The following is a 16417-nucleotide window of genomic DNA, read 5'->3' as shown; positions in this document are numbered from 1 at the left end:
GGAGGTTCTGGAGCAGACCAGGGGTCTGGGGGAGTCTCCTCATCATCCAGGGTTGGAATCTCAGAGAAGTTTGAATCATGGAGTGGTTTGAAATGGACCTTTGAAGGCCGTCCAGTCCAACCCCCCCAGATAGGTGTGGTGGGCCCATCACTCAGCCCTGCAGTCACCATCCCAGTATGGGACCAGTTACAGAGTCCTGCTGTAATTCCTCTTGGAATCACTCAAGGACATCCATGGACACCCCAAGCTGCCTCTGGAAATGCCTTCCAAGCAGCGCACGTCCAAAGAGCCATGGAGACACCTCACGGCTTTTCCAGCATTTAGGAGATGGTTTTCTATGGGAATGCGTTCCTAAACAATGGGAGATGAAGATTGTGTCCCAACACACTCAGGTGTGCCCAAGAAAGAGGGTGGAGGGGTGAAGAAAAGAAGGAAAATGTGGTCAGCAGACATGGGACTGGTTCAGACAGGGAAAACTGAACAGGGATCTGAACCTTTGACAGGGATTGGAGAGACGTAAGAGGAGTAAGGAAGTGCTGGCTGAGGGACAAAGATTTCCCGAGGGATGGAGAGGATGAGGCAGTTCTGCACATTGGAATAGTTCTGCAACTCTTGGGAATGCTTTGTCCCAAGGGATGGAGAGGATGAGGCAGTTCTGCACCTCAGGACAGCTCTGCAACCCTTGGGACAAATTGGTCCCAAGGGATGGAGAAGATGAGGCAGTTCTGCACCTCAGGGCAGTTCTGCAACCCTTGGAAACACTTTGTCCCAAGGGATGGAGAGGATGAGGCAGTTCTGCACCTCAGGACAGTTCTGCAACCCTTGGGAACACTTTGTCCCAAGGGATGGAGAGGATGAGACAGTTCTGCACCTCAGGACAGTTCTGCAACCCTTGGGAACACTTTGTCCCAAGGGATGGAGAGGATGAGACAGTTCTGCACCTCAGGACAGTTCTGCAACCCTTGGGAACACTTTGTCCCAAGGGGTGGAGAGGATGAGACAGTTCTGCACCTCAGGACAGTTCTGCAACCCTTGGGAACACTTTGTCCCAAGGGATGGAGAGGATGAGACAGTTCTGCACCTCAGGACAGTTCTGCAACCCTTGGGAACACTTTGTCCCAAGGGATGGAGAGGATGAGACAGTTCTGCACCTCAGGACAGTTCTGCAACCCTTGGGAACACTTTGTCCCAAGGGATGGAGAGGATGAGACAGTTCTGCACCTCAGGACAGTTCTGCAACCCTTGGGAACACTTTGTCCCAAGGGATGGAGAGGATGAGACAGTTCTGCAACCCTTAGTACAAAGTGTTCCCAAGGGATGGAGAGGATGAGACAGTTCTGCACCTCAGGACAATTCTGCAACCCTTGGGAACACTTTGTCCCAAGGGATGGAGAGGATGAGGCAGTTCTGCACATTGGAACAGCTCTGCAACTCTTGGGAATGCTTTGTCCCAAGGGATGGAGAGGATGAGGCAGTTCTGCACCTCAGGACAATTCTGCAACCCTTGGAAACACTTTGTCCCAAGGGATGGAGAAGATGAGGCAGTTCTGCACCTCAGGATAGCTCTGCAACTCTTGGGAACACTTTGTCCCAAGGGATGGAGAGGATGAGACAGTTCTGCACCTCAGGACAGTTCTGCAACCCTTGGAAACACTTTGTCCCAAGATATGGAAGGGATGAGACAGTTCTGCACCTCAGGACAGTTCTGCAACCCTTGGGAACACTTTGTCCCAAGATATGGAAGGGATGAGGTAGTTCTGCATGTTAGGACAGTTCTGCACCTCAGGACAGTTCTGCAACCCTTGGGAACACTTTGTCCCAAGGGATGGAGAGGATGAGACAGTTCTGCACCTCAGGACAGTTCTGCAACCCTTGGGAACACTTTGTCCCAAGGGATGGAGAGGATGAGACAGTTCTGCACCTCAGGACAGTTCTGCAACCCTTGGGAACACTTTGTCCCAAGGGATGGAGAGGATGAGACAGTTCTGCACCTCAGGACAGTTCTGCAACCCTTGGGAACACTTTGTCCCAAGGGATGGAGAGGATGAGACAGTTCTGCACCTCAGGACAGTTCTGCAACCCTTGGGAACACTTTGTCCCAAGGGATGGAGAGGATGAGACAGTTCTGCACCTCAGGACAGTTCTGCAACCCTTGGGAACACTTTGTCCCAAGGGATGGAGAGGATGAGACAGTTCTGCACCTCAGGACAGTTCTGCAACCCTTGGGAACACTTTGTCCCAAGGGATGGAGAGGATGAGACAGTTCTGCACCTCAGGACAGTTCTGCAACCCTTGGGAACACTTTGTCCCAAGGGATGGAGAGGATGAGACAGTTCTGCACCTCAGGACAGTTCTGCAACCCTTGGGAACACTTTGTCCCAAGGGATGGAGAGGATGAGACAGTTCTGCACCTCAGGACAGTTCTGCAACCCTTGGGAACACTTTGTCCCAAGGGATGGAGAGGATGAGACAGTTCTGCACCTCAGGACAGTTCTGCAACCCTTGGGAACACTTTGTCCCAAGGGATGGAGAGGATGAGACAGTTCTGCACCTCAGGACAGTTCTGCAACCCTTGGGAACACTTTGTCCCAAGGGATGGAGAGGATGAGACAGTTCTGCAACCTTTAGTACAAAGTGTTCCCAAGGGATGGAGAGGATGAGACAATTCTGCACCTCAGGACAATTCTGCAACCCTTGGGAACACTTTGTCCCAAGGGATGGAGAGGATGAGGCAGTTCTGCACATTGGAACAGCTCTGCAACTCTTGGGAATGCTTTGTCCCAAGGGATGGAGAGGATGAGGCAGTTCTGCACCTCAGGACAATTCTGCAACCCTTGGAAACACTTTGTCCCAAGGGATGGAGAAGATGAGGCAGTTCTGCACCTCAGGATAGCTCTGCAACCCTTGGGAACACTTTGTCCCAAGATATGGAAGGGATGAGGCAGTTCTGCAACCCTTAGGACAAAGTGTTCCCAAGGGATGGAGAGGATGAGACAGTTCTGCACCTCAGGACAGTTCTGCAACCCTTGGGAACACTTTGTCCCAAGGGATGGAGAGGATGAGACAGTTCTGCACCTCAGGACAGTTCTGCAACCCTTGGGAACACTTTGTCCCAAGGGATGGAGAGGATGAGACAGTTCTGCACCTCAGGACAGTTCTGCAACCCTTGGGAACACTTTGTCCCAAGGGATGGAGAGGATGAGACAGTTCTGCACCTCAGGACAGTTCTGCAACCCTTGGGAACACTTTGTCCCAAGGGATGGAGAGGATGAGACAGTTCTGCAACCTTTAGTACAAAGTGTTCCCAAGGGATGGAGAGGATGAGACAGTTCTGCACCTCAGGACAATTCTGCAACCCTTGGGAACACTTTGTCCCAAGGGATGGAGAGGATGAGGCAGTTCTGCACATTGGAACAGCTCTGCAACTCTTGGGAATGCTTTGTCCCAAGGGATGGAGAGGATGAGGCAGTTCTGCACCTCAGGACAATTCTGCAACCCTTGGAAACACTTTGTCCCAAGGGATGGAGAAGATGAGGCAGTTCTGCACCTCAGGATAGCTCTGCAACCCTTGGGAACACTTTGTCCCAAGATATGGAAGGGATGAGGCAGTTCTGCAACCCTTAGGACAAAGTGTTCCCAAGGGATGGAGAGGATGAGACAGTTCTGCACCTCAGGACAATTCTGCAACCCTTGGGAACACTTTGTCCCAAGGGATGGAGAGGATGAGGCAGTTCTGCACCTTGGGACAGCTCTGCAACCCTTGGGAACACTTTGTCCCAAGGGATGGAGAGGATGAGGGAGTTCTGAACCTTGGAGCACAGGTGGAGGCCCTGGGTGCTTTGCAGTCCCTGTGTCCCTGTCCCAGCTGTCCAAGCTCTCCTTTGTCCTCCAGGCCAGAAGAAACCAACGGACGAGCACCTGGCGCTGGCGGCACTGCGGCACTGGGAGGACATCCCGCGGGCCGGCTGCCGCCTTGTCCCCGAGCACGTGGAGACGCGGCCGCTGCTCAACCCTGACAAGCCGGGCATCGAGCAGGTCTCACATTCCAACGGGAATGGGGGCAGCTCATGGGGGTCAGCGCAGCCCCAACCCACCTCGGAGTGGGCAGGTCACCCCAGGAGGCCCACAGAGAAAATCTCCAGTGCCTCCTGATCCATCCTCATCCCCGCAGTGCCTCCTGATTCCCCACATCTGGGCACCTGGGAGAAAAATTCCCAGCAGATTCCCAAGCAGAAGGGACTGGGAACCCACAGGCTGCTGCACATAAAAGGCAGTGCTGGGAATTCCCTGGAGACCCCGAACCTCCTGGAGTCCTCAAGAGGACTCTGAGCCCGTTCTGGGGAGGAATCACAGCCCTGTTGAGTAAAGGGGGGAGAGCGGGAACAGAGTTGGGCTCTGTTTATTTTGCAGACTGAATTTTGGTCAGAAATCCCCCAAAATCCAATCCTGGGCTGCCCCGTTGAGTCCTTGGCAAGCTCTTTGCAGAGGTTGGGAGCAGAGAAGGAAAAGCTCCCCTTGGTACTTGGCTTACCCTGCTGAGGCTGATCTGAGAGATCACATGGAGATCACGGAATCATGGGATGGTTTGGGCTGGAAGGGCCTTAAAACCAGTTTCACCCCCTCCATGAGGCGCTTCTGCAGGGGTGGGAAAGATCTGTGGCATGGGAGACACTTGTCCCACTCCACATCCGGCATGGCTGGAGTGATGTCTGTGGGAAGAGGGGGACGCTGGTGGGGAGGGGACAGGAGGGACAAGGGGAGCTGATTGTGCCTCTGCCACCCTGCAGGGCCGCCTGGAGATGTGGGTGGACATGTTCCCCATGGATATGCCAGCACCCGGCCCTGCCATCGATATTTCTCCCAGGAAACCAAAGAAGTAAGGAACAGCCCAGCCAACCCATCCCAGGGAGAACGGGAGGTTGGGCATGGGCAGTTGGCTTCTCCCATCTCCTGCTGCTGCTCCCTGGTCAGCCCAGCCCTCTGCTTGGGTTCCTCATCCAGGCTGGCATTCCCAGAGATCCCAACACTGGAGGCAGTTTCAGAGCTGCTCCTGAGGGTGGGATCCCACATCTTCCATCCCCTGCAGATTCCGATCTTTCTTGCCCATGTGAACTGGGAAATTCCATTGTTCCCAGCGCAGAGCAGAGTGCCCAGCCCTGAGCCTCTCCTGGGTAGGGGCAGGGTTATCCCAGGGCAGTTTGGATGGAGCTTTTCCAGGAGGTGATGGACAGCAGGATGGGTGGTGGAGGCCACTGGGACAGCCGAGCATTCCAAGAAGGAAAAAGCAGGCACAGGCAGCACATGGAGGGGGAAGAAGGACATTTCTTCCCTCAATATCCCTTTCTAGCCCTTTCTCACCCTGCTGGCCTTGGTCCTTGGGCCCCTTTTCCTTCCCCCAGGGCTGGGATACAGGGATGGCACTGGGAATCCCGATGGGAGCCTCCTGTGCATCCCAGGCAGCCGATGCCTTGGGTGGAGAGAACACCCCTGGATCCCAGCTGGGAGAGGCACAGGAGCAGAGAGGAGAAAAGGAAAAGGTGAAGGAATCCCACGGATGGGCTCAGCCAGGGCACTGCCAGAGGGAGATCCCAAAGGAGGGGGGTTAAGGAAGCTGTAAATCCACTTCCCTCCCCTGGAGACTCCCTGGCACGTCCAGTGAGGTGCTGTGGCCACGTGTCCTGAGCCTCCCTCCAGCCTCCCCTCGCTGCAGGAGCCAGGATTCCACCCTTCCCCACTCCCACCGTGGGAGCCACTTCCTCTGCGTGGCAGTTTCAGTTTGAAACTGGGTAGAAACACTGATTTTGTGTAGTCCACTAATTTTGCTAATTTGAGAGTTTCTTAATTTTAAGATTTCTTGGTTAATGTACTAAAGGGCGTGGTAGGTTTTGGTATTGGTTAATTACCAGTGTATTTATTTCTTGTTGTGAGATAGGATTAGAAGAAAGGTAAAGCAGGCTTAAAACTTTAAAAGGGCATAAAGAAAATTTTATTAATAGTGATTAAAAGGAAAAAAAAAAAGTAAGAATTAAGACAAACTTTTTGTAACACTTTTCCTCGCCCTACAACTTTTTTTTTTGGAAAGAAACAAAACTTAAAATTTCTAGTCAGTTTAGTGCCTCTAAAATAGTCTCTTTTTTTTTAGATTACTTAAGGAGAGAAGTCCTTCTTCTTAATGTTATTGAGACTTCTTTACAAGAGGAAAACCAATTTTCTCATGGTTCTTAATTTGATCTTAATTAGCAGCCGCCCGGGGGAAGTCTGCTATGGTGAAGTTCTCCTTATTTTCCACAAGCCTTCCCACAGCTCGTTTATGGGTTACGTTTATGGTTTATGTTTTGCCATCGAGAAATTCCCAGCCAAGCAGAAGTGATGGGAAGCTCCCCAGCCTGCTGGGAATTCCCTGGAGACCCCAAAAACCTCCTGGGGTCCTGAGGAGGACTCTGAGCCTGTTTTGGGGAGGAATCACAGCCCTGTTGAGTAAAGGAGGGAGAGCGGGAACAGAGTTGGGCTCTGGTTGTTTTGTAGACCCAGTTTTGGTCAGAAATCCCCCAAAATCCAGTTCTGGGCTGCCCCATTGAGCCTTTGGCAAGCTCTTTGCACAGGTTGGGAGCAGAGGAGGAAAAGCTCCCCCTGGTGCTTGGCTCGCCCGGGTGAGGCTGATCTGAGAGATCACGTGGAGATCACGGAATCATGGGATGGTTTGGGTGGGAAGAGACCTTAAAGCTCATCTCATCCCACCCCCTGCCATGGGCAGGGACACCTTCCACTGTCCCAGGCTGCTCCCAGCTCCATCCAAGCCTTGGACACTCCCAGTAATCCAGGGGAAACCACAGCTGCTCTGGGAATTCCAGCCCAGCCCCTCCTCACCCGGCCAGGGAACAATTCCTTTTTCCCAATATCCCATCCAGCCCTGCCCTCTGGCTCTGGGAGCCATTCCCCGGCTCCTGTCCCTCCAGGCCTTGTCCCCAGTCCCTCTGCAGCTCTCCTGGAGCCCCTTCAGGCCCTGCCAGGGGCTCTGAGCTCTCCCTGTATCCTTCTCCAGGTGAACACTCCCAGCTCTCCCATCCTGTCCCCATAGGAAGAGTCCCATCCCTGTAATCATCTCCATGCTTGAGATCCCCTCCTGTCCCTGATCCTGCCCTCTGGATCCCTGGGACAGATCCCTGTGAGCAATTCCCTGTTCCTGGCAGCCAGCCCTGCTTTCTGGCAGCACCACCCCATCCCCTCCTATCCCATTCCCTGTTCCCATTCCCCGCTCCCATCCCTCCTATCCCTTTCCCCGTTCCCATTCCGCATTCCCATTCCCTGTTCCTATCCCCTCCTATCCCCTTCCCTGCTCCCATCCCCTCTTATCCCATTCCCCGTTCCCATTCCCTGCTCCCATCCCCTTCTATCCCCTCCTATCCCATCCCCTGTTCCCATTCCCTCCCATCCCATTCCCTCTTATCCCCTTCCCCGTTCCCATTCCCCGTTCCCATTCCCCACTCCCATCCCCTCTTATCCCATTCCCCACTCCCCTTCCCCGCTCCCATTCCCCGCTCCCATTCCCCGCTCCCGTGCCTCACCTCCCTTTCCCTCCCTCGGGCAGGTACGAGCTCAGGGTGATCGTGTGGAACACCGACGAGGTCATCCTGGAGGATGATGACTACTTCACCGGCGAGAAGTCCAGTGACATTTTTGTCAGGGGGTAGGTACAGCCTGGAATTCCACCGGAGCCTCCTCCGCCTCTCCCAGGGTGGGCGCCAGTCCCCGCTGGGGCGGGACAGGGGTGGTGCTGGGGGACCCCAAAACCAGCCAGGACCGGGTGGACGTGTTCTCATCTGCCGCTGTGCCATGCTTGGAGGCGAGACTGGAGAGTCTGGGGGTCCTCACCCCCTCTCTGGGGAGAATCCAGCATGGAGAGGACACGAGGGGGTGTGTGCAGGAAAAATGCGGCGAACCCCGGATGTGGGAAGAAATGATGATGTCTGGCTCCAGATCAGGAGGCTGAAGGACAGCTTTATTAAAACTATACTATATTACATTAACATACTATTTAAAGAGAAACTATCCTATTCTACAAACTTACTTCTTACTTACCTCTCTAACTAACTACAAACTCGTGACTCTGCTGAGAGCCCGAGCCACAGCTGGGTCCCACTGCTGGGGTCACTGACCCCAAACAACCTTCACCAGGATCCAACCCAGCAGTCACCGCAGGTGAACAATCTCCACACCACATTCCACATGGGGAAAACAAAGGAGCAGAGATAAAGATTGTTTTCTCCTCTTCTCTCTGTGCTCCTCCTGAGAGACAGAATTATGTCTCTCTGTCCAGAGAACTTGAATGCCACAGAAGGGGATGGATGTCTCGGCATCTTGGCCAGGTTCTTGCAGGGGGTGTTTCCTTAGGGTCTCTTTCTTGCCTCTGCTGAGATTCCAAAGATGCTGCTGGCGTCTCCTGTGGTGTTTCCTGCCTCTCCCCCTCTCCTTGGCTGCATCTGAAAAACGCCAATCGCTTGTTTTGAAATTTTAAAAGTTTAATAGTCATAAAATAGTTATAAAAATAGTAACAAAAATTAGAGCAATAAGGATTTGGACAGTCAGAGTTAGGACAATAAAGGACTATAAAAAGCAAAGAATTACGGACTTCGCGATGCTTTCCTCTTGAAAGCACGGCTCGCTAACAAAGGATTAACCCTTAAAAGCAATAGCCTGTTGCATATTCATATATCTCATACATGATGCATAAACTCTTTTCAAACATAGGGTGTTCTCTGGTTATCACCAACTTCTTCCACTTAATCCTGGTGGCTCCTTAAAGACGGAGAGGAGGTGGAAGGATGTTTGTCTTTTCCCATAAGGAGGCAGTAGCTCTTTAGGTGTCTTGCTGCTGTTATCTCTGTGCGAAGAATTTCTTGAATATCTCATCGCTTTCTTGAGCTAGTTAAAAAAAATCTCACATCACATAATTTCTATTATAACATTATGTTATAACCTAAAACTGTATCTACCACGCTGCTTAAAAAGGATTGATACAGTGCTACAAAATAACTTTCCAACGTATCACATATAGTATTCAATTTAGTATTTGCAAAGAGACAATAATTTAATATGCATTTTTCACACTGCACATCCAGTGGGCCCCGCTTGGATCTGCTTGTCTGGAACGCCACTGGGGTGGTTTTGTGTCTGGGATGTCGAGGTGACCCTGAGGATGTAGAAGTCTTTTTCTCCCAGCCTGTGCAGCCAAAGAAGGAGTAGGAATGTGTAGGGTCAGCTTCTCAAGGTTGTTTATTTTTCCTTATCTACAACATTCTTTCTCTGCCCTGCTGAGATCTGTCCAGCAGGTCGGCCATGGCATTCTGTCTGCCCTCTAGGGCGGTGTTCACATTTTATACCAAAAACTCCGTGTGCCACGTTTGCAATAACGTGCCAATACCCATCATCTGTGTTAGACAGTGAATCTCTACCTTAAACCAATAGAAAAGTGTCACCACCACAGCAAGGCATGGAGGGCAAGAAGAAGGAGAAGAAGGTCAGGACACGCCCAAATCCCTCCATCTTGTCCCCTTGAACCCCATTCTAAAAAGCCCCAAAATTCCACTTTTTCACCCCGTGTTAATTCACCTATCACACTACTCAAACCCTTGTGGCTTGTAATTCCTCACACAAAGCTGGCAGCTTTTTCCACAGGCTAAAATCGAAGCCACAGGTGTTTTTGACTTCTTGCCAAGGTCTCTGAGCCCCCTGCCAGGGTCTCGAGACAGCCAGGGCAGCCAGAGGGATGTCCTGGGTTCCCACAGTTTTGGAACGCAACAATTTCCTGGCAGGAGAGGAGATGCCTGGCACTGCAGAGGCTGAGACACAGACCATGCTGTGTGCAAGCAAAGCCATTTTATTGTTCTAATTTACAGTTCTACTAATTATACTTAAATTACACTCATTTACAGTTCCCTAACTTCCACACAAAATTTCCCGCTCTGGCCCCCTTGCCCCTGTTCTCTTAGCAACACAATCTTTCTGGTTATGAAGTCCCTGTTACATTCTTTAGTGCCAGCGATGTCCTTGTTACGTCTTCTCTCCTCAGAGCAGTCAGGGTGACCAGATGTGATGTCTTAATTTTTTTTTCTTGCCTTGACTTTATCTCTCCCACACCTTCCACAGCACCAGGGCCAGGAGGTCAGCGGCGCTCCCCAGCTCAGCTTCTGTGGCCGTCTGATCCTCCACGTCACAGGGGGTGACGAGGTCTCGCTGTTTGTGAGACCTTTAGCACCTGACTCAGGTGCTAATGATGCCTCAGGTTTCAGCTTTTGTATTTTTCACATTCTGGGCTGCTTTGGTGTGCGGGTCTGGGCTCCACATTATGGGATGGTGAGCTCTGCTCACAGAGCAGGGAGACAAAACAACTCCTGCTCCAGCTGGGCACCAAGGACAAATGATCCAAATCTCAGCCCAAGAGCACAAACAACGTGGGCTGGAGAGAGAAAAACAAGCAGGATGGGACTGCATGGGCTAAAGCTGGAATGGGACAATGAACTGCAACGTGCCAATGGAGCAGAGCTGATCACAGCGAGAGCCCCCGGGAGCGCTCGTGCATTTTGGGACCATTTGGGTTCATCTTGGGTGCAGCCCTGGCTGGGCTCTGGTGCTGCCCAAGGTGGATCCATGGAGGAGATCCTTTGAATAAATCCCTGCTTTATCCTTTAGCTCTGTCCAGCCTCTGTTCTAGCCCAGCCTTCCCAAGGCATCAGTTTTGGCAACCACGAAGGGACAGGAGGCATCTGGAAAACCCCCCGGATGAGGAACACTCAGCTCCTGCCCCCCACTGCTGCCAGCACTCCCCGGAGGGGCCCCAGCTGCATTCCAGAAGGTATCAGACAAAATAGCACCTTCATTCAGTTACTCACGTGCAGATCCAAGGATTCTTGGGCTCTGATACCTTCTGGATCACAAATGGGGGTGCCGGTGAGAGCAGGGAGCAGGAGCTGGGTGTTCCTCCGGTCCAGGAGTTTTCCAAATGCTTTGCTTTCCAGGCGGATTCGCCAAAAACAGGTGCATTGAGGGGGAACCTAGAACAGAGTCTAGACAGGGTTAAAGGAATATGTCACCGTTGAGTCAGAGAGGACACCTAGTCATATCAGAAGGCACAATGGTAAAGGCCTCGTTTATTTCATCCTCTCTTCCTTTATAGCTTAGTTCACTACAGGTGGACCTGATTGGTCATTTAATCCATACATTTCACATGACTGGCTAATTAACAAGGCACCCATTTGTAAACAATCTTATGAGAAAAACAGCAAAACAGATTATAAGAAAAACGCCACCTGCACTTTGTTTTAATATTTGGCTGTCATTGTTTATCTCCAGCTCCCTAAAGCTTCCCAGGCCGATTCTGGGAAAACTTTTCGAGCTTTCTCTCTCTCTTACCAGGCTGTCACATCCACAGGAATAAAGTGGGTATTTATTAAAAGGCTTTCACAGGATACACCTTGGGCAGTACAAGAGCCTGGCTGTGGCTACACTCAAGATGGACTCTGAGTCAGAAGTTTTCACACTTCCATAAGTTCTGCTCCATTTGCATGTTGGAGTTAATTGTCCAATTACAGCTTTAGGTTATGAAGTCCCATCCTGCTTGTTTTTCTCTCTCCAGCCCACGTTGTTTGTGCTCTTGGGCCTGAGGTTTGGATCATTTGTCCTTGGTGCCCAGCTGGAGCAGGAATTGTTTTGTATCCCTGCTCTGTGAAGAGAGCTCACCATCCCATAATGTGAAGCCCAGACTCACACACCAAAGCAGCACAGAATCTGAAAAATATAAAAGCTAAAACTTAAAGCATCACTCGGTCTCCTCTGCCCCTCTCTGAGCTTGTCTTGATGTCCCCTCATGGCATTTCCACCCTGCCAGCTCCAGTCCCAGAGCCTGGAGCCAAGCTGGTGCTGCTTGTTCTGTTGGTTTGTTCCCATCTCTGCCTCACCCTCCTACAGCAGGAAGGGAAAGCCCCTTCCAGAACTTCACCACGTCAGAGAGTCATGGAATCATGGAATGCTTAGGGTGGAAAGGACTTTAAACATCCTCCCAGCCCTTGCCATGGGTGGGGACATCTTCCACTGTCACGGGCTGCTCCAGGCTGCGGTTCTGTCGCAACAGACAAATCCTGTGGGATGGAGGTCCAAGGAATCCAAGCAAAACCCTGAGCTCCAAGGATACCTTGGAGCCATCCCAGCAGCTCCATCCCTCTGGAATGTGAGGACTTTCCATCCCTGGAAGTGTCTAAATCCAGGTTGGACCAGGCTTGGAACAGTTGTGGACATTGCCAGGGATCCAGCCCCAGCTCCTCTGGGCACCTTGTGCCAGGGCCTGCCCACCCTCACAGGGAACAATTCCTTCCCAAAATCCCACCCAAATCTCTCCTTTTCCAGTGGGAAGCCATCCCCATTGTCCTGACCCTCCAGGCCCTTGTCCAAAGTTCTGATCCCTTTCCATCCTGCTCTGCTCCAGCCTCCCCAGCATTGCTCCCAGCTCCTGTACAATTCCTTCACATCTCCTCGCCCAGGGTAAGCCCTTGGACAACCCCCTTGAACCTCCTTCTCCTGAAGTTCTCTGTTCCCTCTGGGATCCTCCTGCCCCTTGGATTTGCTGCTGACGTGTCTGGAGTTGCCCCATGCCCTTGTTCATAACTTTTAGGTCTTTCCAAACCTGGAGACACCCTGGCTGCCTGTACAGGGTGGTCCTGTCCCCTCTCCTGCCCCATGTAAACCTGTGCCCCCCTCTCTCGCCCCCCCCCGGGCCCTGCAGGTGGCTGAAGGGGCAGCAGGAGGACAAGCAGGACACGGATGTCCATTATCACTCCCTCACTGGTGAAGGCAACTTCAACTGGCGCTACATCTTCCCCTTCGACTACCTGATGGCTGAGGAGAAGATCGTCATCTCCAAGAAGGAGTCCATGTTCTCCTGGGATGAGACCGAGTACAAGATCCCGGCCCGCCTCACGCTGCAGGTCTGGGATGCCGACCACTTCTCAGCCGATGATTTCCTGGGTACGTGGAGGGTCCAGAGCATCCCACAAACCCCTTGAGCTGCTGCTGGGCGGAGCAGGTGGGGTGAGAGGGCAGGAAGGGTCTGCAGAGGGGTCTGGACAGGCTGGATGCATGGGCCAAGGCCAAGAACCAGGTCCTGAACTGGGGTCACACCAACCCCACCAAACACTCCAGGCTGGGAAAGAGCGGATGGAAAAGGCCCTGGTGCTGTGCCAATGGCTAGACACGAGCCCAGGAGTGGCCAAGTGGCCACTGGCCCCTGGGCTGTGCCAGCTCTGGGGTGGCAGCAGGGCCAGGGCAGTGCCCGTCCCCTGGGCTGGCACTGCTGGGGCACCTCCAGTGCTGGGGGCAGCTCTGGGCCCCTCCTGCCAGGAGAGACCTGGAGGGGCTGGAGCGTGTCCAGGGAAGGGAACGGAGCCCCAGGAGGGGCTGGGGGAGCTGGGAAGGGAATGGAGCCCCAGGAGGGGCTGGGGGAGCTGGGAAGGGAATGGAGCCCCAGGAGGGGCTGGGGGAGCTGGGAAGGGAATGGAGCCCCAGGAGGGGCTGGGGGAGCTGGGAAGGGGCTCAGCCTGGAGAAAAGGAGGCTCAGGGGGACCTTGTGGCTCTGCACAACTCCTGACAGGAGGGGACAGCCAGGGGGGGTCGGGCTCTGCTCCCAGGGAACAGGGACAGGACAAGGGGAAATGGCCTCAGGCTGGGCAGGGCAGGCTCAGGGTGGACAGCAGCAGGAATTTCTCCCTGGAAAGGGTGCTCAGGCCTTGGCAGGGGCTGCCCAGGGAGGTTTGCAGTGCCCATCCCTGGAGGTGGCCAGGGCAGGGATGTGGCACTGAGTGCCCTGGGCTGGGGACAAGGTGGGGATCGGGCACAGCTGGGTCTGGATGGGCTGGGAGGGATTTTCAAACACGCATGTTTCCATGATTCTGAGATCCCTTTTCTCCACTGCTCCTGTGGCCATGACACCCCGTTTCTCCTTCCCAGAGCTGGTTTAAAGCTGTTCCCCAAGGCAGGAGATGCTGGTCCAGCCCATCTCCAGCCAAGGACTTGGCCTTTTCGTCATGCCAACCTCTGTCCTCCCCTTTGTCCTGCCAGGGGCCATTGAGCTGGATCTGAACCGCTTCCCCCGAGGAGCCAAGACGTCCAAGCAGTGCAGCCTGGAGATGGTGACCAACGAGGCTGAGCTGCCCATGATCTCCATCTTCAAGCAGAAGCGGGTCAAGGGCTGGTGGCCGTTCGTGGCCAGAGATGAGAACGATGAGCTGGAGATCACCGTAAGGATGGGGAAAAGGGAGGGTTTGCCTCCTGGGCACTGCACTCTTTGTGGACACCCTGCATCCCCCCACACGGCTTTGTCCCCTCGGGACCCTTCTGCCCTGGGAGCACGTCCCAGGCCTCAGCGCGGCTCTCTGCTCCCTGCAGGGCAAAGTCGAGGCTGAGCTGCACCTTCTGACAGCAGAGGAGGCTGAAAAATCCCCCGCTGGGCTGGCTCGGAATGAGCCTGATCCCCTGGAGAAACCCAAGTGAGTAGGAGAAGCCTCTCTGCAGCAGGGACCTGGGATTATGGGATTCTGCTCCCACCTGGACTGCTGCATCCAGCTCTGAGCCCCAAAACAGGAAAGACATGGACCTGCTGGAAAGGTGCTAGAGGAGGCCATGGAGATGTTCTGAGTCTGGAGCCAGGCTGGGAGAGCTGGGGCTGCTCACCTGGAGAGGAGAAGGATCCAGGGAGAGCTCAGAGCCCCTGGCAGGGTCTGAAGGGGCTCCAGGAGAGCTGCAGAGGGACTGGGGACAAGGCCTGGAGGGACAGGAGCCAGGGAATGGCTCCCAGTGCCAGAGGGCAGGGATGGATGGGATACTGGGAATTGGGAATTGTTCCCTGGCAGGGTGGGCAGGCCCTGGCACAGGGTGCCCAGAGCAGCTGTGGCTGCCGCTGGAAGATCCCTGGCAGTGCCCAGGGCCAGGCTGGACACTGGGATTGGAGCTCCTGGGACAGTGGGAGGTGTCCCTGCCATGGCAGGGGGTGAAAGAAAAAAAAAAGATGAACTTTAGGGTCCATGAATCCCTTTCCTACGGTGATGGAATAACGATGGGTGTTTGGTTCCCTTGCAGCCGCCCGGACACGTCGTTCATCTGGTTCCTGAACCCGCTCAAGTCCATCAAATACCTCATCTGCACCCGCTACAAGTGGCTCATCATCAAGATCGTGCTGGCCCTGCTGCTCCTCATCATGGTGGCCCTGTTCCTCTACAGCATGCCCGGATACATGGTCAAGAAGCTGCTGGGAGCATGAAGGGCTGGAGCCTCTCACGTGTCCCCAGCCCCAGGCACAACCTCCCCAGCTCTGTGTCTTCTCCTCCCCATGACCTCTGGGCAGCCCTGGGGACATCTCCTCGCTGCTTCTGCTGCTGGGTCTCCTCTTTGTATTCCTTCTCTGTGGGTCCCACTCAGGCTTTAGTGCCAGGGGAATGGGGCGGGAGCATGGCAAAGATCCCCAGACTCTGCATCCCGCACCGGGGCTGGGAGAAGTGCCCAGCTGGCTCCTGTGGAAGTCTCCGAGGCCTCTGCCCATTGGGGTTGTGGCTGGCGCCTTCCTGGGAATCAGGGGAAGGAGAGAGGAGCTGGGGCTGCATCACTGGAGCTGTGGGAGTGCTCTAGAAAGGCTCCTTGGAGGGATGTTCAGAATCCAGGATGGAGCAGGGAGCTGGGATGCAGCAGCTGGGGACGTGCCAGTCCCAGCAGAGTGAGGGCACAGAGCATCCCCAGTGCCTGTCCCCACTGCCAGCACCATCCCCGCTCCACTCGGAGCTCTGGAGGTCACGTTCCCCGGCACAGGGATCTGTCCCACCTCGGGAATGCTGGACATGGTGCCCAGCAGAGTGAGCAGAGCTCCACTCGGAGCTCTGGAGGTCACGTTCCCCGGCACAGGGATCTGTCCCACCTCGGGAATGCTGGACATGGTGCTCAGCAGAGTGAGGGAGTATAGAGCATCCCCAGTGCCTGTCCCCACTCCACTCGGAGTGTGGAGGTCACATTCCCTGGCACAGGGATCTGTCCCACCTCGGGAATGCTGGACATGGTGTCCAGCAGAATGAGGGCACAGAGCATCCCCAGTGCCTGTCCCCACTGCCAGCATTGTCCCCACTCCACTCGGAGTGTGGCGGTCACATTCCCTGGCACAGGGATCTGTCCCACCTCGGGAATGCTGGACATGGTGCCCAGCAGAGTGAGGGGGTACAGAGCATCCCCTGTGCCTGTACCCACTGCCAGCATTGTTCCCACTCCACTCGGAGCTCTGGAGGTCACGTTCCCCGGCACAGGGATCTGTCCCACCTCGGGAATGCTGGACATGGTGCCCAGCAGGGTGAGGGCACAGAGCATCCCCAGTGCCTGTCCCCACTGCCAG

General features: G+C 54.2%; 1 protein-coding gene across 3 annotated transcripts in view; it reads left to right on the top strand.

Moving 5' to 3' along the window:
- OTOF (otoferlin) overlaps positions 1–16113 on the top strand; it is a 126010-nt gene extending 109897 nt beyond the window's left edge. The window contains exons 46-53 of one of the 3 annotated variants that reach the window (XM_068183092.1): positions 3893–4035; positions 4788–4876; positions 7589–7687; positions 12776–13017; positions 14107–14285; positions 14434–14534; positions 15124–15827; positions 16040–16113. In XM_068183092.1, coding sequence (XP_068039193.1) covers positions 3893–4035; positions 4788–4876; positions 7589–7687; positions 12776–13017; positions 14107–14285; positions 14434–14534; positions 15124–15304 — 1034 coding nt within the window. In that variant the 3' untranslated portion in view covers positions 15305–15827; positions 16040–16113. The remainder of the gene's footprint in view (positions 1–3892; positions 4036–4787; positions 4877–7588; positions 7688–12775; positions 13018–14106; positions 14286–14433; positions 14535–15123; positions 15828–16039) is intronic. The other 2 variants (XM_068183090.1, XM_068183089.1) reach the window with 2 other exon arrangements.
- Positions 16114–16417: the final 304 nt, after the last annotated feature.

The sequence above is a fragment of the Anomalospiza imberbis genome, chromosome 3 (assembly GCF_031753505.1).
Source record: "Anomalospiza imberbis isolate Cuckoo-Finch-1a 21T00152 chromosome 3, ASM3175350v1, whole genome shotgun sequence".
Taxonomy (NCBI): domain Eukaryota; kingdom Metazoa; phylum Chordata; class Aves; order Passeriformes; family Viduidae; genus Anomalospiza; species Anomalospiza imberbis.
This window is presented reverse-complemented; position numbering and strand designations above follow the sequence as displayed.